The sequence below is a fragment of the Lagenorhynchus albirostris genome, chromosome 9 (genome assembly GCF_949774975.1).
Source record: "Lagenorhynchus albirostris chromosome 9, mLagAlb1.1, whole genome shotgun sequence".
Lineage (NCBI taxonomy): Eukaryota > Metazoa > Chordata > Mammalia > Artiodactyla > Delphinidae > Lagenorhynchus > Lagenorhynchus albirostris.
The window spans coordinates 88,533,963-88,560,206 of record NC_083103.1 but is presented as its reverse complement, the minus strand read 5'-3'; the positions used below and the strand labels follow the sequence as shown (position 1 = coordinate 88,560,206).

General features: G+C 39.4%; 1 protein-coding gene across 1 annotated transcript; it reads right to left on the bottom strand.

The window, feature by feature from the left end:
- Positions 1-702: 702 nt before the first annotated feature.
- On the bottom strand, positions 703-24,970 carry DLAT (dihydrolipoamide S-acetyltransferase). The gene is made up of 14 exons (XM_060160381.1): positions 24,608-24,970; positions 24,070-24,171; positions 23,216-23,340; positions 22,917-23,070; positions 20,100-20,226; positions 17,862-18,049; positions 16,585-16,738; positions 10,666-10,733; positions 9,150-9,242; positions 8,680-8,787; positions 8,000-8,115; positions 3,881-4,043; positions 2,749-2,885; positions 703-2,187 (listed from the first exon to the last, which is right to left on the bottom strand). Exons 1-14 carry the CDS (start codon positions 24,884-24,886, stop codon positions 2,058-2,060), a joined length of 1,944 nt encoding a protein of 647 aa, XP_060016364.1. The 5' UTR covers positions 24,887-24,970; the 3' UTR covers positions 703-2,057.
- Positions 24,971-26,244: the final 1,274 nt, after the last annotated feature.

The following is a 26,244-nucleotide window of genomic DNA, read 5'->3' as shown; positions in this document are numbered from 1 at the left end:
TTCCGTCTTGCTATGTGCCACCCCCCAACAAGAGAGCTCCTTAAGCCTAAAGCGTTAGGTTATATGCTCCTAAACTCAGTCCTTATTTTACCAATTCTATAAACTCAAAATGTTTCTGTGTACAGCTTACCATGTACACAGCTGTTCCTGGTCTTAAATAATCTAATGTGAGAAATAATTACCCACAGATCAAAAATATTAGACCAGAAACATTGAAATCATATAGTTTAATTTTTAAACAATCTAATTTGAACCAAAGCACTATTTCTAACTTTTGTTCATTCAGTTCTGGTAAGCAAACTAGACTGAATCCAGATTTAGATTATAGCTCAGATTAATTTTTAACTCAGAACAATTTTTATTAGAATGCAACTTTTTATTTTTCTCTCAAGGGAACAATAGAGCCATAAACATTAGCAAAGAATGAGTTATCTTTGAAGTTTCATGTATTTGAACCAGATATGGCTCATACTGGTGATGGTCCCTTGTCATAAGTTTGTTCCTTCTGCATAATCTTCAGTTCAAGCTAAAATTACTAATTACTGAAAAATCAGATTAATGTATTGAATTGTTTTCATAATAATACAGCAAGGAAAATATTTCTGGAATATTTGGAGTGTCACTTGTGCACCATAAAATAACGAACATTTAGAAATAGATTCAACATTGAAAGACCTAAATTTCAGGGAACAGCTCCACATATTACAATTCCAAGTATTTATTAAAACACATCAATTCAGTAGAAAGTCTAGAATTGTGATGTTTCTAATTCAATTTTATTATCCTGAATATCAACACCATCCACCCCCCACAAAGAAAGGCAAATCGTAACAAAATGGAAAAAACAAATTTAGGTTGATAAGGTAGCAAACAACCTAAATAATTTTTTTCTCTCCGATAGGATTTTAGGGCTTTCTTATTTTACACGAGACAACACTGGGGTGGAAAAACACAGAACACTTTTTTTGTACACATTTAACATTTTTCACTTTATCCAAGTAGAACTAACCACTTCGTTTTGGTCATCATCTTTTATCACTCCAAACTGTTGAGCAGCGTATCTCTCCCCTCTTCTTTTCAGATAGAACCTGGTGATAAATGGACTTTGGCACATAGCTCACTAGGAAACATAGTTTACATATGCACACTTAATTCCACAGTTACTTGATACAGCTTTTCAAAGTTATTTAAGTAATAAATCCTGGTAATTAAGTTCATTTGCAAGTAACCACCAGTTAATTTTGGAGGAAAAATTCTACTTTCACAACTTTACTCTGTTAAATTCTATAAGCATATTCTTTTATTTGGAGGTAATTATAGAATTCTGCTCTCAGAATGACACATTTCAATTGTTTAAATAGATACCCACACAAATTCTCACTTATACCAAGTAGCTGGCTCATATTTATATCTTCATCTCAAGAGGGGAAAACAACCATTTCTGAATTCATAGAAAAATAAACAAAGAACAGCTGGTGGAACAGTTCTAAGAAAATGTTGACTTTTAAAATTTCACTTATTTTCCTTGAAGTTCTCTATGCTTCCCATCCATGATAAACTGAGATTATGTAACAGAAAATTTTAAATTAGGTTTATGTTCCAAAATCAAGCTTCAATTCAAACCGTTTCTCCAAGAGAACTAATTTTCCCGACTTCTTCTCTTTTTCTCAAATCTAAACAAAACATTTGAGGTAATTAAATTTCAAAACCTCAAGATCTCATCAAGGTTACTTTTATGTGCCTGTCTCGATAGGGAACCACAATTCTACCTCTACATTTCCCAGTAGAAGTCCTTATGACCAAAGGGCTAAGCCACATGCCCCCTGACTAGGAGTATACAGCTTAAAATTTGGTATTGATTAAATGTGCACAATATTTGGATGTAATTGGCATTTTAAAAAATTCAGTAATGCCCATTACAAATAACTTATCTGGACAGACTCAAAAGTAACTGGTCAACCTTAAAATAAAAAGAGAACCACCGTTTAATAACATATTTATATCTTGGTAAGAATGAACCAGTGTGACCTGGGAAAGTCTAGAAATTCTTGGGTTAATTATAACAACATGGTGATAGGTTTTTCAAGGAACTTTCTAAACTCAGCAAGCCACTGGGCTCCAACTGCTCCATCCACAACCCGATGATCGCAACTGAGTGTAACAGACATCATGCTAGCCACATCAAATCTAGAAAAAGATAAAAACATTATTAGGAATTCTGAAAGCAATCACTAGATTTTAGCTAGTAACCAGCCCAAATGACAACACCTAACTTATAATCCCAACCAGGTAACATTATTTTCCACCTATTCTTCATGGGCTGTACACCTCTAGCTCAAATTAACAGTTTGAAGAAACAGACCAAACAGCCATCTAGAGGATACAGGTCCGCAAACAACAGCCCTCAGACCAAATCCCACAGGTTTACTGGAATACATTTATGTATTGCCTATGCCTGCTTTTACACCACAATGGCAGAGTATTTGCAATAGCCACCGTATGACCCAGAAAGCATAAAATAATTTACTAACTGGCTCTTTAAGAAAAAAGTATGCTGACCCCTGACCTAGAGTAAACAAGACTTCCCATCTCAAACAGTAAAACAAGAAGAGTTGTTGACTGAAGCTCCAATATGCCATGGCAATAATTATAAAAACTGAGACTCAAAAACAGGTATATTAAAAAAAAAAAAACAGGTATATTGTAATGAAAGTGAGTTTACAACTCCCTCTCCATTTTGGCACTTACCCTTTTTCATTATCTGCTGGAACCAGTCTATCCTCTGAAGCACCAATTGCCAAAATACATGCTTGAGGTGGGTTAATAATAGCAGAAAAGTTCTTAATTCCAAACATTCCTAAATTTGAGATCGTAAAAGTGCCACCCTAAAGAAAAAAAGATTAAAAACAGATCATGGTAACTGCTTGTCAACATAAATTAGAAAAAAATGACAAATGTTTTGTGAAAAGACCTTAAGATAATATTTTACTTTAAGGACTCTCAGCAACATGGATTGGACCTAGAGATTATCATACCAAGTGAAGTAAGTTAGAGAAAGACAAATACCGTATGATATCACTTATATGCGGAATCTAAAATATGACACAAATGAACTTCTCTACGAAACATAAGCAAGACTCACAGACAGGGAGAACATACTTGTGGTTGTCAAGTGGGGAGAGAGGGTGGGGGAGGGATGGATTGGGAGTTTGGGATTAGTAGATGCAAACTATTATATACAGAATGGATAAACAACAAGGTCCTACTGTATAGCACAGGGAACTATATTCAATATCCTGTGATAAACCATAATGGAAAAGGATATGAAAAAGAATGTATATACATGTATAACTGAATCACTCTGCTGTACAGTAGAAATTCACACAACACTGTAAATCAACTATACTTCAATAAAATGAATTTTAAAAAAGGATTCAACTACCATAAAAAAGAAAAGGAAAATGGTAAATATATGAGGGGATGGATAATTAGCTTGTCATGATCACTTCACAGTGTATACATATATCAAAACATCAAGTTGTACATCTTAACTATTACAATTCCTATTTGCTAATTATACATAAATAAAGCCGAAAGGAAAAAAGGAATGAATGGAATACACTTTACTGAAAACATACAACTATAGCAATATGAACGAAAGTCAGTTGCGCGGCTTTTGCACACTACTTGAAAATGTGTTATTTTCAGCTTTTGATAGGTTACTCAATTTTTCTTTATTTTCAAGACCTTGTGTCAGTGAGAACACAAGGCAGAATCAAAAGGCAGAAAATGCAATAGAAACATAATACCAAATTTTAAAATAACATAATTCATTAAAATAACATAATAACATTCAGAAGATAAATAATTATTACCTTACCTGGAACTCATGTGGTTGTAGTTTACCCTCTCGTGCTTTGGTTGCTAAAGAAACAACATCATTAGCAATGGTTTCCAGTCCTTTTATGTGTGCGTTAAATACAATAGGTGTGATGAGTCCTGCAGGGGTACTGACTGCAACACTGATATCAACAACGTGATTTCTATTTAAAAAGAAAAAGAAAAGTAAACCTCAATAATCATCAACAATGTTTAATTGTTTGTTTTAGGTTACCCAAGAATAGTGGTATTTACTTCAGTTTGTGCTACTTTTCAGCCAGGGAGAGCTCTTTCCTGGTTTTTAAATTTTGCTGTGGCCTCCCTTAGACCTGCACTTTTAAAAAATGAATGAGAGATATGTCAGTAGGTTGGTTTCACACGTACTCACTAACTACCCCTCATCTGCCTTGACTAACACCATGGGTACAGGTGGGGAAAAAAAGGTTCAGCATCGGTGAAAATTAAAAAGAACTCCTTAGATTTTGAAACGAAATGGACTGGCTGGAGCTGAGTCTGCAAGCAGAACTTGAGCAGATGAACGGAAGAGTGAAGGGAGAGGACTCCATGGCGGGAGAAACAGAAGTACTCATGTGGTAGGGTGGTGGTGTTGTCTCAAAACATAAAAGTAGGATTCTTAATCCTTTCTACGCCATGGGGCACATTTGCATTTGGGTCCCTTCTCAGAATATATATATTTTTTAAACACAGAAAACAAAATACACAAATTACCAGAAAAACTTTCCCCAAAACAAACTATATTGAAATTCAGTTATCAAACTATTCAAAAAACAAAATTGTGATATATGCACTTCTGTATTAACTCAATAATCTTGCAGCAGGTCTAATTATGGCTATACTTTTGAAGTAGTGATAAGAAAAAAATATATTTTAAGATATCCGCAATAACTACAATGTGATACGAAAGTAACTTGATTTTTATTTGGTCATCAGCACAAGTACTATTAATACCTCTTTGATTTGTTCTTTATATTTATAATGGGAGGAAATGCTAAATTTCAGTTAAAGGTTAGTAGAAAAGAATGACTTTCCCCCCCCAACCAAGTTCCCAAACTCCTGAATTGTATCAGAGTCTCCTTAGGGGTCGTCTATGTAAGGGCCCCTGCTAAAGTGATCTGCAATAAAGAAAAAGTTAACAAATGCTGGTGAGGATATGGAGAAAAGGGAACCCTTGTATACTGTTGGTGAGAATGTATCAACAAATTGGTGCAACCACTGTGGAAAAAGAGTATGGAAGTTCCTTAGAAAACTAAAAATAGAACTACTATATGATCCAGTAATTCCAATCCTGGGAATATATCTGGAAAAAATGAACATACTAATTAAAGACATGGAAGAAGGGACTTCCCTAGCAGTCCAGTGGTTAAGACTCCAAGCTTCCACTGCAGGGGGCTCAGGGTGGCTCCCTGGTTGGGGAAGATCCTGCATGCGTGGCCAAAAAAGAAGACATGGAAGCAACCCAAGTACCCACACACACACATGAATATTACTCATCCATAAAAAAGAAAGAAATTCTGCTATCTGCAGCCATGTGGACAGACTTAGAGAATATTATGCTTAGTGAAATAAATCAAAAAAAGACAAATACTGTGTATCTTATATGCGGAATGTAAAAAATAATACAAATGGATGCACATGCAAAACAGAAACAAACTCACAGATACAATACAGAAAACAAACTAGTGGTTACCAAAGGACAGAGGGAAGGGGGGAGTGACAAATTAGGGGTATGGCATTAACAGATACAAACTACCATGTATAAAATAGATAATCAACAAAGATATATTGTATAGCACAGGGAATTATAGCCATTATCTTGTAATAACTTATAATGGAGTATAATCTGCAAAAATACTGAATCACTATGCCATACACCTAAGACTAATATAATATTGTAAATCAACTATACTTTAATTAAAAAAAAAAAGAAAAAGTTAAAACTTCACATGAAGGAAGAACTCCAGCTCTTTGGAGATTATGGGGACCATACCCCCCAGTGTGCCCAAGCTCGCCAGAGGCAGCAGGCTTTTATCACTTGCAAACACAGGGACCTGCTCTAATAATACAGTGTGTGACACTTAGCAACTACCGTAGCTGGGCTCTGGCCAAGGTATCAGACAGCAAACACTTCTTTCTTAATTAAATTACCTTGTCATTACAATATTATTTTTTCAATAATCTTCCTCCTAAGACAGTAGGGATGGTGTTTCCTATCTTGTTCACCACTAAATCCAGCAAACAGTATATGTTCAATAAATATTTGTTGAATAGCTGGACGAACAAATTGAAGGGCATTTGGTAAGGATTAATAAATAATTTATAGAACTTGCCCTGCAATGTCCATCCTTTCATCTACGTAGTGTTTCCTTCAGATATTCCTAAAAGATTAAACATAAATTTACCCTATGACCCAGTAATTCCACTCCAAGGAGTCTACCCAAGAGAAGTGAAAACATATGTCAACACAAAGAACTGTCCTCAAATGTTCATAACCATGCTCTAAAAGATATGTCTATGTCTTAATCCCAGAATCTACTAATGTGACCTTATTTAGTAAAAAGGTCTTCGCAGATGTAATTAAGTTCTTGAGATGAGACCACCCTAGATTATCTGGGTGGGCCCTAAATCCAATGCCAAGTGTCCTTGTAAGAGACAGAAGAGAAGACATAGACACATGAAGGCCATGTGAAGTTGGAGCTGTGCAGCCACAAGCCAAGGTATGCCTGGAGCCGCCAGAACTGGAGAATGCAAGCAAGAGTCCACCCGAGAGCCTGTGGAGGGAGCACAGTCCTGCCGACACCTTGATTGCACACTTCTGACCTTCAGAACTAGGAGAGAATAAATTTTTGTTAAGCCACAAATTTTGTGGTAATTTGTCATGGCAGCCCCAGAAAGCTAATATAGTCTCTAAAAATATAGTAAGACCCTCAGATGTTCTCTAAGAGTGGGGTGACCGAGGAAAAAATTAGAATCAGTAAACCATTTTTCAGTCCTGTGAAACACGTTTAGAGTTCTCTTGGGGAGTTTCAGAAAGATTTCATGATGAGTAAGTTAAAAATTAGCCCCTCTTAGGCAATCATTAAAATCAGGTCAGTATTCATGGTATACTATACTTCCTTAGTCATAAACAATTTTTCATAGTCATAAAGATATTAACACTGAATACTGATTTGTCCAAAATTTGTGCTACAATCAATTTGGTAGGATGATGGGTTGTGTGTGTGTGTGTGTTTGTAGAGAGGGTAGAACAAAGCTAAATCTTAACCTTCTTTAATAGGACGTCAGTTGATAAAGTAAATGAAATGAAAAATTTATGAAAGGCAACAGAAAAATGTTTAGAAATAGGAAAGTAAATACCAAAAGAAATAACAATTTAAAGGCTGTGTTTGCCTCTTGGGAGTGGACCTCAGATTAAAGGTTGAGCAGGTCACCATAAGCCATGAATTAATATTCTAATGTACATACTATTATTGTAAAAAATTTTAAATTAATAATATAAAAGCATCTACATAGTAGAAAAAACCTAGGCTGAGTCAGAATCCTGGTTCCAATCACAGTTCTGCTACCTACTAACATATTAACTCAGCGAGTAACTCAACTTACTGAGCCTCAGTTTCTTCATCTAGAAAATGTGTAAAACCACCTAACTCATAATGTGGTCATAAGGATTAAATGAGACAACATGTGAAAGACACCAAGAGCACCATGCCAGTCACATGCTACCATAATATTAACAAATACTGTTTTTTTGGTTTTGTTTTCAATTTTGCCCCCACTAAAGTTTAGCAGAACTCATTGGTGAACAAAACCATTTCAATCCTGCTTTGTGAGAGTCATTATCAACTTAATTATACATATTTGTACACTTATCTCCCTTTTCTGAACTCAAAGAACCTGTAGTCTTTACTAACTAAATTTGGCATTATCTCAGAAATAGCTTTATGTTGTTTTCAAATTGTCTTGCCTGTGGAAGCCATCTCCCCTCCATCTTCTGCTTCTCCTTACTCCCTATACTCCTAGTTATATGTGAGACAGCCCACAAAACACTGCTGATGGATATATACGTATATATATATACCTTCCCCAGAAGTGTTATACTTACTGTCTTATAACTGTGTCCAGCCAAGAAGAATTTGCTTCAGGAACTTTTAAACATGCCAAAGCTGAAGCTTTTATAATGAAGTCATTGACAGAAATTTTGCTTCTCCCTTCTAACATCTGCAAAGACAAGAAACCATAGTAGTTTCTTAAATTCTCTTCTCAAAGACTGAAACTATATAATCTTGAGAAGGTGGGAGGGGGTGGACATACCTATGTCCTGAGGTGGAAAGGATGAAAAGAAACCAAAAGTTGGTTTTCTTCATCTATTTTAATGTAGACCATTACACCTGTACATTTCCTGCTAAGCACTGCTTTAGCTGCATCCCATAAGTTACTAAATAACTAAACACTAAGTAGGTGCTTGGTACTAACTATAAACACAAAGTAAACATACTATTTCCTACCAGAAGAGACTCAAGTAGTCTCATAGGATCATAGTGACTATGTTAGGCTAAAATGGATCCATAGCAAAGTCGACTTTAATCATAAACTTTAATCAAGGGTTAGAAAATGAAAATTCTCCAGGATACTCTCTGTCAGTTAAAATTAAGATGACATCCATTTTTCCATTATCAATTGGCGTTTGTAACAAAATACAATATATGAGCAAAAATGTAAATATTCAGTGAGGGAAAACAAGATTTTTAGAATTTATGAAGGTAGAATTTCCAGACCTTTTACCTTATTAAGTTCTTTCCGTACCAACAAAACTTCTCCCATATTTACATCAACAGAAAGGTAATAATGAGGTATGGTTTGCTTAGATTGCATTAACCGCTGTGCAATAACCTAAAATCAAAGAGATTCAAAAATCAATTATCTTGAGTTGAAATGAGACCTCATCTCATTCAGGGCTCTGTTTGCCCCTTTACCTTGCTCCCTGGTAATGCTTACCTCAAGCATTATTAGAACTGGAAGATGGAGGACTGCACCATAACTTAGCCCCTTCCAATAGTATTTAATCAGAACACAGTGTTTGTGTATCCCAAGAATTCTATTGGCCAAACCAAACACCTATTAAATGAATCATCTAAGGTTCCCAATTTTAAAAAAGTCTCTTCTTAGTGTTTCAAACTGTGGATGCAACTGAACAATCAGAGTAAAGATGTCCCCAACAGCTTTGGGTCGAAAAGTTATGGTAATACTCTTACTCGGCGAATGTTGCTGATTGGGATATCTGTGAAGACACCTGTAGGAACCGGCGCCACTCCTGGACTCGGGGGAGACACAGCAGCTGCTGGAGTCTAGAAGGAGGTAAAAAAGTTCTTAGTCTTAGCATAAGCAACTGTGAACAACTGTTAGTGACTCTTTTACAGATGGCAAAGTGAAAATTAAATGGTTTATAGGAAAACAGCTATTTCTATCCCAAGGGAGCAAAAGGAACTCCGATTTGGACTGTGCTTGTTTAAGAGTTTTGTTTCTAATTTTCATACTTAGAATTGGGTAATCATGTTTTAAATGTTTCTATGACTAGTTTATATCAAAATAATTTTGTTTTCACAAAACTTTCTTCAAGAAAAGCAATCAAAGCATTCCTAAATTGAAAAGATTAAGAGATAAATACAAAGAAAGTAATGTATTTTCCTGAATACTGTTAAGAAAAAACAATGACAGGGGCTTCCCTGGTGGCACAGTGGTTAAGAATCCTCCTGTCAATGCAGGGGACACGGGTTCGAGCCCTGGTCTAGGAAGATCCCACATGCCGTGGAGCAACTAAGCCTGTGCGCCACAACTACTGAGCCTGTGCTCTAGAGCCCGTGAGCCACAAATACTGAGCCCACGAGCCACAACTACTGAAGCCCGCACGCCTAGAGCCCGTGCTCCACAGCAAGAGAAGCCCATGCACCGCAACGAAGAGTAGTCCCTGCTCACAACAACTAGAGAAACGCCACACACAGCAACAAAAACCCAACGCAACCAAAAATAAATAAATAAATTTATTTTAAAAAAAGAAAGACAAATCTTATTTTAAAGCAAACATCTAAATAACTAAATCATTTTCCTTACTTATAGTTGATTATTTTAGCACCTTTACTGATCAAACGGAGTTGGCTATGTGGATTTAATCCCCCTGTGAACTAATTAACTACATAAAACTCAAACACTAGCCAACCAACTTGCAAGCATGCTTTAAAAAGTAGGGCCTGGGGCTTCCCTGGTGGCGCAGTGGTTGAGAGTCCACCTGCTGATGCGGGGGACACGGGTTCGTGCCCCAGTCTGGGAAGATACCACATGCCGCGGAGCGGCTAGGCTCGTGAGCCATGGCCGCTGAGCCTGCGCGTCCGGATCCTGTGCTCCGCAACGGGAGAGGCCACAACAGTGAAAGGCTCGCGTACCGCCAAAAAAAAAAAAAAAAAAAAAAAAAAAAAATTAAAAAATAGGGCCTGAATAAGATGATAAGTTAGGAAAAATTTAGTATCACTACTCAAAAAAGAACAAAAACAACTTGGAGTGGATTTCAATGTGGTATATCATCTTTGCTTTTGTGTATGAATAACAGCACATTCATATGTACTTATTACTAGCCAGTGAAATTAGACAAAAGAAACACAGTTCTGATTAAGCTATTTCACTCATAAATAATGTATGCAAAGGTCTAACAGGCTGGACAAAGCACTCTGCAGGGACAAACTGCAACCAAAATTTAGGAAGCGAAATATAACTCACAGGAGCAGTTTTAATAGGCACAAAGGAGTCGACGTCCTTCTTGATGATTCTGCCGTCTGGTCCCGTCCCTGGAAGAGACACAGGAATACCACACACATGACAGCGTACCGCTAATTCCTCAAGGAGATCAGCACTGTGATCCTGAAGTGCAAGTTCCTAAAGGTTCTCTAACAAAGACCCTCTAAAGGGGCCACTGCCTTAATCATGCCCCTTAAACTTTTCCCTAAAAATAACACCTTTTGTTGCCCTCCTCTCCGTTAGCTCCAAAACACCCTTTTTGAAATCCTGGAATATATCTCATTTGGGTTCTACATTCATTTGCTCATAAACAATTCCCTTGCTACAGAGTCGACAGATATGATAACAATTATTTTGGACAAATCAGGCAAGTCAACTGTTTTTACCCTGAAATAGCATGAATAACTCTCAAATGCAATGATCTCATCTTTAGAACCATTCGTTCTATATGTGGTCTCCATTATTCACAGCTTTCTCACAGTAGCCAAGGCGCTATATTGGCTTGTGTTAGAGATTATGAAGGAAAAAGGTGCCATGTTACACATGAAGAAAGATCTTCAAAGTTCCCTCAACAGGCTTAATTTTACTTTCATTCAATTTCTTTCCTCCTCCCATCCACAACCTCTTAGGTTTAACATTACACCTAAGTAGATAATCCTGAACCTTAATTCTAAGGAGATTCAGAATTTAGTTATTAAAATACCTTTTACACTGGCCCACTTCTAGAAAATATTTGGTCAAATTGATTCATCTTCCCCCAAGGCAGACTTTTAAAAGGATTCTCGTTGTGTGCAGTTCGTCCCAACTCCTTTCCTTCATTATGAAAACTGAGTTGGCTAGGATTGTGTTTATCCTCACCAGGAGCTCTAGAACAGAGGCAGCAGTATGCCTATTAGATTCCCTTCCTTATAAAAGACAGAAACCATAACCTCCCCTTACAATCAAGGCTGATCTGGACACTGCAGCCCCTCAAGATGAGGAAACTGCAGTACCACCTGCCTTATACTAAGCTTCATCCACCTATAAGAATTTCCTATTAGGAGTTAGCTGAAATCTTTGAAATTCTTTTGTCTCTCTCCCTAAGAAGGCACAACAGACCATCATAAAGCAATATGGTATAAAGGGAAGAACACTAGACTAGGAGTGAAAAACGTAGGGTTGTTGTCAAACATAAACTAGACAGATGATTGTGGTCACTTAATCTTATCTGGTCTTTAGTCTCATCTGTAGGACAGATTATCATACCAGCCCCTACTCATGGGAATGCTGTGAGGATAAAATGGGACAGTGATGTGAAAATGCTCTGCATCAAAGAAATATAAACCATAATATGGGTAGCTCTGAGACAAATCAAACTCTGAATATCAGGGTTTAGGCTTTCAGAACAGTTTCTCCCCAAATGATTACATTTTGGTCAAATTTGGTAAGCAATCTGTCCCTGGGGGAAAGGGGTAGGGGTGGGACTGGAGATTGAGTTCAATAACCAATGGCCAATGATACAATCAACGATGCCTATAAAAATAATAATTGACCCCTATAAAAATAAAACTCTTGAACAACAAGATTTGGAGAGCTTCTGGGTTGGTGAACACATTAATGTGCCGGGGGCGGGGGGGTGCTCCCAGAGAGGCACAGAAGCTCAGCACCAACCCCCCACTCCCCATACTTTGTCTCATGCATCTCTTCTATTTGACTGTTCTGAGTTGTATCCTTTATAATAAACAGGCAATAGTAAATAATGTGCTTTCCTGAGTTCTGTGAGTCATTCTAGTGAATTATCAAACCCGAGGAGGGGGTCTTGGGAATTCCTGGTTTATAGCCAGTGTGTCAGAAGTATGGGTGATCCTCAGGACTGGCATCTCAAGTGGGGGCAGACTTGTGGGACTGAGCCTTTAAACCTGTGGCGTCTCGGAACTTCCCTGGTGGCGCAGCAGTTAAGAATCCGCCTGCCAATGCAGGGGACACGGGTTCGAGCCCTGGTCCAGGAAGATCCCACATGCCATGGAGCAACTAAGCCTGTGCGCCACAACTACTGAGGCTGCGCTCTACAGCCTGCGAGCCACAACTACTGAAGCCCACGTGCCTAGAGCCTGTGCTCTGCAACAAGAGAAGCCGCCGCAATGAGAAGCCCGCACACCACAACGAAGAGTAACCCCCGCTCGCCACAACTAGGGAAAGCCTGTACGCAGCAACGAAGACCCAACGCAGCCAAAAATAAATAATTTAAAACAAAAACAAAAACGTGTGGAGTCTGATGCTAACTCTGGAGAGTGTCAGAATAGGATTGAATTGTTGGATACTCACGTGGTGTAGAGAACTGATTGCTGGTGTGGAAAGAAAATTACATTTAGTATCAGAGGTGGTGTCATAAAACACCAACCACTGATCCTCTCAGCTCACGTATTTCAGGCCACTTACTCCCCCTAATGCAAAATTTCTTCCACTCCACTAATTCCTCTGCTCTCATCATGTTGTCAAGCCTCCTGTCTTCACTTCCTCCTTACCCAGCCTACACTCTATGGATCACTGTTATAATCACTCCCTGGTCAAACTCTAAAACATATGCCTTCTCAGTGCCAGCACCAGAGTAGCTTAATATTGCTGGGGGGAAAAGTACACACCTAGCTGAATGACTGTACTATAAATTCAGAGGCACAAAACTAAAATAGACACACAAAACTATCCAGAAATTAAATTGTTTCCCTTGAATTCACTTTCCCTGTCTCTGAGAACACTATTTCACAATCTCTCTAATCTCAGACCTTCCCACACTAACTCTCCAGCAGATCCCCTCACCTTATACTTTTTTAATTTTTTTGGCTGCGTGTGGGATCTCAGTTCCCTAACCCGGACTGAACCCAGGCCACAGCAGTGAAAGCACCGAATCCTAACCGCCAGACCACCAGGGAACTACCCCCTCCCTTTATATGTTACTGATCAAATAGCAGGAACCAGAGAGGTACTCTCCTCATCTGCTACCAACAAACCTATAAACCTACCCCATATTCTCTTCTCTCCTATAAAAGTAGACAAACTGTCCTAATTCCTACCCCAAACCAATCCCATCCCCTCTTACATTCTCAAAAACTTTGTACCTTGCCAATTATTCTGCTCTTTCTCCTTTTCTACATCACCAATTTATCCCTTTCTATTAGACCACTGGTTCTCAGCCAGGGCAATTTTGCCCCCAAGGGGGCATCTGGCAATGTTTGAAAATATTTTTGGTTGTCCCAAGTGGGGTATGCTACTACCATGTAGCAGGTAAAAGCCAAGGATGTTGCTAAACATGCTACAATGCACAGGACACCAGCTGCCACCCTGCCAACAAAGAATTACCTGGTCAAAAATGTCAACATTGCCACAGCTGAGAAACTCTACACTAGACCTGTTCTACTATCACTCATTTTCAAAAGCTCTCTCTTGAGCCCAAATGCTCCCAAAAGCTACACTTCTATTTCTATGCCTTCCTTCACAGCAAATGTTCTTGAATAAGTTGTCCACAATGTTATCTCCACTTCTTCATCCACTTTTCATTTTTCAAGCTGTCCAGACCAGCGTCCACTGCGCATTTCTTTTTTTTTTTTTTTTCTGCGCATTTCTTTTGAAGTTGCTGTTGTCGAGTCCCCATATCCAATCCCTGACTAAGTTCTGTTGATTCTATGGCAGAAGTGTATGTTGAAGCTGTCCATTTCTTTTCATTTCTACTCTCACCACCCTTGTGTAAGCCACCATCATCAGCTCCAGCAACAGCATCTTAACAGGTGCCTTGGCTTTCATTTAATCCATTTGCACAGAGCAGCCAAAATGATCTTTTAAAAATATAAATCATTTTATGCCACTTCCTCATATTAATCTTTCAATGGCTTCCTACTGTACTTTAAATAAAATTCAAATACTATCATAACCTGTAAAATCCTTTATGTTCTCGCCCCTGAGTTTCTTTCTGACCTCATCTCCTACCACTAGATCATTTGCTCACTATGCTCCATTAACACTGGCCTCCTTTCTGTTCCTCAAACATGCCAAGCTCTTTCCACTTCAAGCTGGTCTTTGCTCAAAATGGTTTTCCTCCAGTTCTTCACATGGTTGGCTCATAGCTGACTCATCTTTCAGGTCAGATCAAATGTCACCTCATCAAAAAGACCTTCTCCAACCACCCCGTCCAAAAGCAGTCATGACTACACATATATTCACCCTGTTACTCACTAGTATATCACTTGGTTTATTTCTTTCTTAGCACTCAAATCATCTTATTTAATAAGTTATTATCATCATAGCTAATGCTATCATCATAGCTAATGCTTTCTATGTACGGGCACTGTTTATTAACTTATTTAATCCCAACAAGCTATAAGTTATTATTTTTATATACAAATGAAGAAACTGAGACACAAAAGGTAACACACCTAGTGTTCGACAGAGCTGGGTTTTAAATCCAAGCACTCCAGCTCCAAAGCCAATACTCTTAACTACTATGCTATAACTCCCTGTCCATTTAATTCTTTACTGTTGGTAATATGAGCATCTGAAACTGGAATCTTGTCTGTCTTATGAACAAGTGTTGGACACATAAACAATACTCAATGAATATTTGTCTAAATAAATGAATCACTTAACTCTAACTGCATGATAAGAATATTGAGATTTTTCCACTTAAATCTCTCCTAAGGCAGTCAGTATTGCTAAATATCTAATAAATGGTCCTTGTTTACTTGTCTAAATTCTTCAGATATAATTATTAACCTAGTCCCTCCTCCCCTTAAAATGTATTCCAATTTAAATTGCTGTCCCTGATTCTAATCACATGTACATAAAGAATGGCAATACACTAGTGAAATAATATTAAGGTGAAAAAAGGGTCTTCCAATATTACAAGAATCCTCTGAAGTAAAACAGCGATAACATTCTATTCTTGTGCCTTTGGGGATTGGCTTGCTTTCTAACCATAAAAACAATAGATTGCAGACAGATGATAACCACTGATGAGTGCTCATAGCTGGACAATAAAAAAATGGGAAATGATAATTCTTACTTCAATAAATGTTATGCAAATTAAATCTGGTAATTAAAAGACTAGCACATAGTATTAGCCATCAAACCATGTTCCAGGAATAGTAATTTCCCCCCTTTTCCAAAGTATATTAATTACCTTACATTAAATTTTAGCTTAAAACATTTAAATGCCAGCCAATAATAGTAATAATGTGAACAAAACTAATATGTATTGAGTACTTATTACATTCTAGATACTGTTCTAAGCACTTCACCTGTTTTAATGTAAACTATTATCTAGTTTTACAGATGGAAAAACAGATGGATTAAAGTAATTCATCAAAAGACATATTACACAGAAAATGATAAAGCCAGGATTAAACCCTAGATGGTCTGATTCAAGACCCCATGCTCTTATCACTAAGCTACACTATCTCTCTGGGGAGGAAAAGATAGGTAAGACATTTTCCTTTGCCCTCAAGGGGCATTAGTTCAGTTTTGTATGAACTTTATTATTTTAAGTCACTTCAAATCACCCCAACTTCATGTTTTGTTCTGTGTATTACTACATTCAATCAGCCTGGCACTAATACAGATTTCTTATTATACAATCAAGTACCATAACCCAACTCTGCTGAACAAACACATCATACTTTCACCAACAATTTAGCAGTTCCCGTTAACAGGGAAGGAAAAAAAGATCTAAATTATATAGGTAGATCTTAGACAGACTAAACAAAGCACAGTAAATTTTCCTACTCTGTGGTGGCACCAAAGGAGATATTTCCCTCCCTCATCCTTCCCCCGACTATCGCAGATAAGATGACTATATACAGTTGTACCCTCTGGTCCTAAGGAAGAAACTCTACTAAATTTTAGTAAAACCCCACTCCATAGAAACAGACTTACCTTTTACTTGTGTAAGGTCAATCCCTTTCTCTGTTGCCAGCTTCTTTGCAAGAGGGCTAACAAACAACCTTCCCTTTGGTCCAGCAGGAGTAGCTGGGCGGGTGGCTGAAGGTGTAGGGGCTACAGGTTGGGGAGTTGGAGGAACAGGAGCTGCCTTTTGAAAAAAGTTACAGATTGTTAATTCACCACTGCAAAGATTGGTCTGAAAGATTTAAGACTTTATAGTTTATTTAGTCAAACCTATTTTAATTAAATAACTTTCATCTTTTTTCCAAATATCAAATGCACATTTTTCCTGCTTAAACATAATACAGCAATATGAATAGAATAACATTATTTTATGTCAAAGACAGAACAAAGTCAAATTCTCTAACTCCATGATTAACAAAGAGAAGCATGGAATTTAATTTTGGTAACCAGTATATAACATCCTTATAGCCTTTCTTCACTTTAATCACTTGTCCCTTCTTTATTCTCATTCTCTTATGTCACCTACATGGCTTTTGTTTTTACTTAACCTAATTCCAAAATAATAAATTATTCTGGAAGGTTCCATGTTGAAACACATTAAAAAATAAACCACTACAACTACTTGCCAGCTCCCCATATATGTACGGCAGTCAGAAATCAAGTTTTCTCTGACAGAACTGTGTACCTCATCTAAACTCACATGATTCTACACCTGCAGAAGCTTCATTATAGCGTTACTGATGCCTGGAATTCATACAAGCTCATGTTACAGGTATATAGTATACAGTGCATAGAGACAGACTAAATTCTATGCAAAATAAGCCATTTACGTGAAGGTTCCAATGTATTACAAATATAAGCTTGACCTACTATATGTTAATACCAAGAGGATTGACAATGACAAAAACTACAAATTCTACAGAAAATGGGTGACAAAGCATTACCTTCCATGTATGTATGTATGTATGTATATATATATATATATATGTATACGTATGTGTATATATACATATATGTATATATATATATCTACACCTAAAGCAGAAAAAGAACATGTCACCTCAGCTTTGTTCTCAGCAGGACTCAAGACACCAGGAAAAAAAAAAAGCTATACAAATCAAACTATTGACCATTATGTGAATGGTGCAGTGCCACACACTGTGTAGGTCTCCACAAATGTTAACTATCTCCTTCCTTATTCATAGAATCTTAGAGCTGGAAGGAACCTAGAATATCATCTACTTTAATCCCTTAATTTAGAGATGAATAAGGTTTAAGTGTTCCCTCAATTCTAGAAGCATACCTACCGGGGATGGGGTAGGTGGTGGTGCTGGTGGTTTTGAATCAGTTACTTCAGTTGGCCGATAGTCAGCAAATGCTGGTATATCTGCCTCTTTTTCTACAATGATACAGAGTGGGGTTCCTAGAGGGACGTCTCTTGTACCTTCAGGGATCAGGATTTTTGCTAGGTAACCTTCTTCCTGTACTTCAAAACCTTAAATAGAAAGAAAAAACCATTATGGAACTTAAAGGACTCCACTATCCTACCAAACTCAAAGCACAGTTTTAAGTAAAAGGTTCTTCTTCAAAGTAGCTATATAACCTTTTGCAAGCTATTTAGCCTCTCTGTGTCTCAGCCTCTTTACCTACAAAATGGGAATGACAATAGTACCTACCTCACGGGGATATTACAAAAATTAAGTGAACATTTTCCAAGTACTTAGAAACAGTACCTGGCACAAAGTAAATACTAAATAAATATCTGTTAAAGAAAACTATAAGAGATTACACAGTGGTTAGTTCTGAACGTTTTCTTTAAAACATCCCCAGGGGCAGCCCCTTGCAGACCCACAAGACTCCAAGATGGCATCAGTTGTACTGCTAAAGATCAGAACCACATGGTTAAATTAAAAGACCTACTATAGTTGATAGTGACATGGGATTACACTCCTAAAAGCATCTTTGGAACTTTTTGAGAGGTCATGCTTGGTATTACACCAACTATTTCATTATGAAGAAATACAGCATAACTAGAGATTCTGTGGTGTTGACTTTATTCAGCTACTGCTTTTCTTTTCTTTTTCTGGCCACACGGCTTGCGGGATCTTAGTTCCCCCACCAGGGATTGAACTCAGGCCCTCGGGAGTGAAGCATGGAGTCCTAACCACTGGACCGCCAGGGAATTCCCAGCTATGCTCTTCTTACAACTCAAATATGAAGAGTTCCGAAAGTAAAACTAAAAGAACCCATTGGAGAGGACAACTTTTGCCTTCCAGATCTTGGCTTTCTGTGGCGTTGTGCCTCTCCCTGACAAACACATCTTTGATGAATCCTTCCATATCCCAGGTGAGAATTAATATACAAGACATGTATAAAAAGAAAAGACTCCAAGGCCACAATAGAGTTTAAAGAGTTTGACCAAGGTAATACTTCTCTAGTGACCAGAGTCTTTAGACTACTAGTCTCTACAGCAACATTGGTATTCAAGTTAAAATGCAAAGCAGATCTATTTTTGCCAGAGTTTTTTTGTTTGTTTCTCTCTTTTCAACAAACAGAATCCTTTCTTCTAATAAAATCTTATGGGAGGAAGCGCAATATGCAGAAAGATACAAAGGAGGTGTCCTGGTGGAAGTGGGGCAGCGGGCACGGAACAGTAGAGTGCTGTTCCTTAAGTTCTCCTTTACCTCAACGTGCCATCAAGGGTTTGAATAACAAAATCTGAAAACAACCACTGCAGAGGATGCCCAGAATCTCCTACTGCATCTCTGAGAACTGGACAGGAAATACATTTATCTACAAATATCTAGGGCTTCCCTGGTGTCGCAGTGGTTGAGAGTCTGCCTGCCGATGCAGGGGACGTGGGTTCATGCCCCGGTCTGGGAAGATTCCACATGCCACAGAGCGGCTGGGCCCGTGAGCCATGGCCGCTGAGCTTGCGCGTCCGGAGCCTGTGCTCCGCAACTGGAGAGGCCACAACAGCGAGAGGCCCGCGTACCGCAAAAAAAAAAAAAAAGAGAATACAAATATCTATACATGGTATGACAAATATGATTATCTATATGGGTTTTGTTCTAAGCATAAAAATAAATCAGAGAGGGAATAAAAGGAAATGTGATATGATATCTGAACAGGTAATACATACATTCCATCACTCATTCTCAAACTATGAAAACAATCTAAGCCCTGCTTTCAAGTCTTCCCTCAAAGTCATCTGAAATTCTTTGGTATTTTCCTGCCTTTGATGTTATTTTCTCCTGTTTCTTCTTTTTTCCCCCTTGCCCAGTTTAGACAATGATAAGGCTAATAAATAAGCAAACTCTGGCCTAAAAATAATCCCTGACATATCCTTGATCCAATGAGACTACAGTATGGTACTGACAAATCCAACTATGCACACTTTTGTTATGAAATATTGTTCCAGGAAATGAATCCCAAGAATTAAAATTTTTCATGTTATCACTCACTCATTATAGGATAGGACGGCAATCCTCTTCCCTCATTGGAAAACTCAGTGCCTCAACCATTAAGAGCTGAAGAAATCTCACCTATAGTGGCCTTGTCAGTCTCTATCTCTGCCAATAAATCTCCTTCACTTAGCTTCTCACCCACTTTTTTTTCCCATCTCTGAACTGTGCCCATGGTCATGGTGGGAGAAAGGGCAGGAAGAAGCACCTGTAGAAACAAACACATTTTATTACTGTGTAATAACTAGGAAGCTGTGGACACAGTGGAACTCAGGCCAGCGAACAGTTTTATGGAATGATAGTGACTGTGACCATCCAAATTCCCATGCCCCCACAGCAGTAAAAGCCCACTGCCTCAAGTGTCCCTACACGTGAATCTTTCAAATCTCAAGCTTTTATAGTACCAGCGATACTCTGACCCACCTTCGAAATACTTTTCCACCCTCCGAACGTAAAAACAATGGGCAGATGGGAAAGAGTTCTTACTAAAAATTAATTCCTCAATAAATATCTAAGCACAGAACATCTTTTTGTCTTTCTTAACACTTAGATTAAGCTACAGTTTTTCATTTTCACAGAATGACCTTAGTCCAGACTTTCCACTAAAATTTTACTGTGTGCTGTATTGGCATCTATCTCTTCACTCAGGGGAAACTGAATTTCTCCCAAACTTCCCAGATACTTTTTCAAGATAAAAAAAACTCTTATTAAGAACTGTTTGGGACTTCCCTGGCGGTCCAGTGGTTAAGATCCTGCACTCCCGATGCAGGGGCACGGGTTCGATCCCTTGGTCGGGAAACTAAGATCCCACATGTCACACGGTGCAGCAAAAAAAAAATGAATGAATGAATGAACAAATGAACAAACTGCTCTTACAATAGTCACTTCCACCCCAGTAAAATCTAAACATCAGATTGGCTGATCTAAATTTAAAATTGCTTTCTTATTTATATGGCTTGTATGTCCACTGAATTTGGATGCTTACTCATTATGGGTTTTCTTTGCTATCTTTTAGGTTTGTTTTGTTTTGTTTTGTTTTGTTTTTTTGCGGCACGCAGGCCTCTCACCACTGTGGCCTCTCTCGTTGCGGAGCACAGGCTCCGGATGCGCAGGCTCAGCGGCCATGACTCACAGGCCCAGCCGCTCCGCAGCATGTGGGATCTTCCCAGACCGGGGCACGAACCAGAGTCCCCTGAATCAGCAGGCAGATTCTCAACCACTGCACCACCAGGGAAGCCCTCTAATTAACAACAGGATTATGCTGAGAGAAAAATCATTTCAATTGATGATGTCTCAGGAAGGTGAGGGGGGCAATAAAACAAAACTTAGAACTCTAATTAGAAAATTTTTAAAATGCTTTTCTTGGTCAGAATTATCTATCTTATCTATCTACCTACCTACCTACCAACACCGGGACTTAGTTGTGGCACTCGGGACCTTCGTAGCTGCGTGCAGGATCTTCATTACAACCTGCAGAATCTTTTTTTAGTTCCCTGACCAGAGATCGAACCCGGGCCCCCTGCATTGGGAGCGTGGAGTCTTAACCACTGGACCACTAGGGAAGTCCCTCATCTTCATCTACTTCTTAAAAATTAGTGGATCCAATAATCTCTATACTGTATCTTAAAGGATAATTAAGACAGAACCCTAAAACTTTCACAAAAAGCCAAAGACATAAATTATAGAGAAATGTACTGTCTTGTGTAGTGAGACAGAATTTGCAGAACAGGATGAGATAAATGCGTGAACTGACCACCAGGCAAAACTTTATAATGAGTGAATGTTAATAAAAGACCATGGAGGACTTCCCTGGTGGCGCAGTGGTTAAGAATCCGCCTGCCAATGCAGGAGACACGGGTTCGAGCCCTGGTCTGGGAAGATCCCACATGCCGCGAAGCAACTAAGCCCGTGCGCCACAACTACTGAGTCTGTGCTCTAGACCCCCGCGAGCCACAACTACTGAGTCCATGTGCCACAACTACTGAAGCCCACGCACTCCAGGGCCCGCAACAAGAGAAGCCAACACAATGAGAAACCTGCACACCTCAACGAAGAGTAGCCTCCCCTCGCCGCAACTAGAGAAAGCCCGTGCACAGCAACAAAGACCCAATGCAGCCATAAATAAATAAATAAATAAATTTATAGGAAAAAAAAGACCATGGAATAGAACATGATGTCCAAAGGAGAAAATTATTCCTATACAAAAATTTCTACAAATAAACTAAGTGAAGGAAAGTTCTAGTCTTAATCCTTTAGAAAAAGTGCAGCTGGCTTTTATCCATTTCCAGTATCTGAAACACAAATATAGATGGGATAATCTTAATATCTAATAAACTAATTAGCTTCTTAGAAACTGATTTAGTTAATAGAATCAACAGTGACTATATTTACCACCTTCAGCTTTGTTGCAATGTTATTATATATGTCTATTTGACACATATTCTTTATTTTAGTTCAGTCTTTTATTAATACTACTGGACTACTTCACTTACTCTTAGAAAATAGAATACCACATGTCAAGGAAAAACACCAATTGGGAACTTTCATTCAACAGACAGTACTTGGGGCCTACTAAAAACTCTTGTTTATACAGGGAGTAGTATAAGTACAAATCATCCTCAAAATCTAACAAAATGTTCTTGAATGAGAAGTACCAAACATTATCCTATCTGCTACACTGGGGCTGTGAAAGGTTAAAAGAACTAGCCAAGTTCACACACCTGGAAATAACCACCAGGAATAAAAGTTGTCAATTTGCATGTTTAAACCTCTATTTACTTTCAAATGACAAAAACTAGCCATATTTAATGCCAGTTCCCAGGATGTGAGAGCCACCTATGAAAAATAATAAATGAATAATAAATTTTCTAGAGCAAACACCCAGAGGCTGAGCCTCACCTGCATGTGAGGAGGATATGAGCTACCAGGAGCCTGAGCGGGAGGCGCAGGTGACGGAGCAGTGGCAGCAGGGGTTGGTGCTGGGGCTGCTTGTGGGGTAGGTGCTGCTGAAGAGTCCAGTGTATAATTTTTAAAGGCCTCAATATCTTCAGGTCTAAGGAAGAGAAAGAATGCATAAGTATAAGGGGGTTATAAAGTGGATTCAGTAGTCTTAGAAGCCTTTAACTAACTTCTCAATTCTGGGTTAAAATACTCCACTTGAGCATCTAAGTTCCACAGATTGCCATGGTACTACTCACTTTTCAACTGTGATACAGATGATTGCTCCAATTGGAACATCTCTGGTACCTTCAGCAACAAGTATCTTTGCCATGTAACACTCCTCCAGGCTCTCAAATCCAACAGTAGCTTTATCAGTTTCAACCTTTTAACACAAAAGCAGGAGCTTAGACTTCTGCTGCCAGTATGAAGTTTATTAGCTTGTGTCTAAAATCATACAGTTCAAAGTGCAGTAAGTCAGAAAGAAAAAGAAAAATACCACACGCTATCACTTATATGTGGAATCTAAAATATGACACAAATGAACTTATCTACAGAACGGAAACGGACTCACAGACACAGAGAACAGACTTGTGGTTATGGGGCGGGAGGGGAATGGAGTGGGAGTTCGGGGTTAGCAGATGCAAACTATTACATAGAATGGATAACAACAAGGTCCAACAAGGGAACTTTATTCAGTTTCCCGTGACAAACCATAATGGAAAAGAATATTTTTTAAAAATGTATATATATGTATAACGGAATCATTTTGCTGTACAGCAGAAGTTAACACAACATTGTAAATCAACTATACTTCAATTTAAAAAAAATCATACAGTTCAACAGTCACGAGAAAATAAAGCCTCTATCACAGGTTTGAAAGAATTACTATTAAAAATATCTTAGCAAAAAAAAAAATATATATCTTAGCTAAAAATCAGTTTGGCTAGCTGCTGCTAACTTATTTAGCTAACCAACCTTCTCTAATATCAAGTTGTAAAAAACATCTAAAAGTTTCTTAAGCAAAAGGGATAACTACTCACTCAGGAAGTTAATGCTCAGTTTAGCTAAGCCGGTCCCTTCTAACTCATTTCCATATTTTAAAACAACTTACCTCTGCAATTAATTCACCCTCATTGATTTTTTCCCCTTCCTTTTTCTCCCAGCGGGCTATGGTGCCTGCCTGCATTGTGGGGGAAAGAGAGGGCAATGGAACCTGGAGAAGACAAAGGAGAAACACAAAATTTACAAAGAGCTACCTAACTCTCATTCTGGTTTAACGCTTCACTCAAGTCACTACAATTTAACGCAAAGAGTTTGAGTCCCAACACACAGTGGGCACTGGGGATATAAAGGGGGTTCCTGCCACCAGAAGCTCTCCACCAGAAGGACAGGCTTCCTGCTCCATAGGCCTGCGTGGGTCTCACAGCTTGTACTCAGCAGACGTTCCACATACCGCCCCAGGCTTGGCGCTCTTCAATGGAATAGGTCAGGAGAAGGAAGCTCAAGAGCTACAGCAAAGCTGGGTAATGGAGAAGGGACACTGACACGCAGTATACTTGGAGGGGGATGGAGGATCACTGACTGAGGCCTCTGAGGAAGGATCCCATGAAGGACAACGGGGTCCCGCGAAGGACAGGTATGGGGCTCACCTTCTGATGCGGGGGGAGGCTATACCAGCGGCGCCTAGGAGGTCCCCAAAGCTGCAGCAAGACGCGATTCCGCGGTGTGGCCCAGGAGCTGGGGCTCCAGCCGCAGAGTGCCCGGAGCCTGCCATACCCTGTGGTCCTGCTGCAGCAACGAGCCGGAGCCGAGCCAGCCTGCGGGGTCACGCACCGAGCTCCCGGCTCCTCCCGCAAGGCCGTCCACCGAGCCCCAAATCCTGCCCTTGGGGCTGCATTCTGGGCCTGTCGCGCACAGACGCGCCACATACTGCCGCTGACCCCCACACCCCAAAGCCAGCGCCGTCTCCGAAGTGACCTCTCCAAGAGCAGCGCGTCGTTGCCGTCAGCCGCACCGCGCGGCCGCAAGTTGTCGTAAAACGGGCTCCAAAGATTCGCCTTACACCCTCCGTGGACCAGAAACGTGTAGAACGTACGGTCTTTCTCCCGGGTGTCGGGAAGAGGGTGGCCCGGGGCGGGTACTGTGGAGCCACGAGTGGCAGGGGCGTTCCAGCGGAGCTTCCGCACGCCGAGTCTGGAAGAATTAGACGTGGAGAGGAGTGGCAGGTGGTGGGCTCGCAGTGGTGGCCGCATCTCAGAGGAGGACTTCACCTAAGCGCTGTGTAGGGCACGGCCGAAAGGGAGGGGCCTAAAAAGGTGGCGAGAGCGGGGCTGATACAGGCAGAGTGGTCAGAGGTGGGCTGAGGGGCGTGGCCCGGTTTTGAGTAAAGAATGGGAAGGGTCTCGAGGACCAGCCGGGCGCGGAGAGCCTGCGGCCGAGGGGCGGGTCTAGGCGCTCCGGCAGAGAACTGCCAGAGGGCGCGTCACTGTGCTCGCCGGATGCGCTCGCAGCCTCAACGGACCCAACCGCCACCAGGTTTGGGGCTTCGCTCCGCGCAGGCTGTACTGGGTTACAAAGATTTAATTTCAGGTTTGTAGCCCAACAGGAAACCGGGGTGAACAGGTTTTCCAGCCAAATGATGTGAAGGGCAGCCGAATGGAAGATATATTCCCACATTCTAGAGTACTGTAGCAGGATTAAGCATATTCTATGTATGAAGCTACAAGTTTACAAAACAGATTTCTGTTTCTAATTTGCCATGTAATCCCGTCTACCTACATTTGTTAGGTACCCTTCTGTGTAGGGTTATCCTATAATTAGAAAATGTCTCATTTCTCAGCTGAGAGTGACATTAAACTAGAAGGAAGCACGTGTTATATTTATATCCCTAAATCCCCAGTGTACATCAAGAACACAAGAAGTAAGAAAAACCAACATTTGAAAACATGTTCACCTTTGCTGGTAATTAAACATTTGGAAAAATAAGGCAGCCAGAAGGCACTATATCATACCTACTTAAATTGGAAACTTTAAAAAGTCTAACATCTCAGTACTAATGAGATTGAAGAGAAGGAGATGCATTCGTCGGGAGGTTGTTTTTAGAGATGGTAGGATAGTAAGGAAAAAGAACCAGGGAAAAAATGTTTGCACATTTCCCCAAAATCCTATTCTAGTATCCTTAAGGCATCCAAAATAAGGTTAAAAAAAAAGTTTTAATATCTTCATGACAGAAAAAGAATTGGAAAAACGTTAACTATCCAAAAATGAGGAAAAGATTAAGCAGGCA

Excerpts from the sequence above, each read along its gene's own strand:
- DLAT (XM_060160381.1), bottom strand. The coding sequence starts at position 24,886 with ATGTGGCGCGTCTGTGCGCGACAGGCCCAGAATGCAGCCCCAAGGGCA. Across the intron at positions 24,172-24,607 it reads GCCTCCCCCCGCATCAGAAG|GTTCCATTGCCCTCTCTTTC; the intron begins GTGAGCCCCATA and ends TGTCTTCTCCAG. Across the intron at positions 2,188-2,748 it reads CCAGCAGATAATGAAAAAGG|ATTTGATGTGGCTAGCATGA; the intron begins GTAAGTGCCAAA and ends ATCTTTTTCTAG.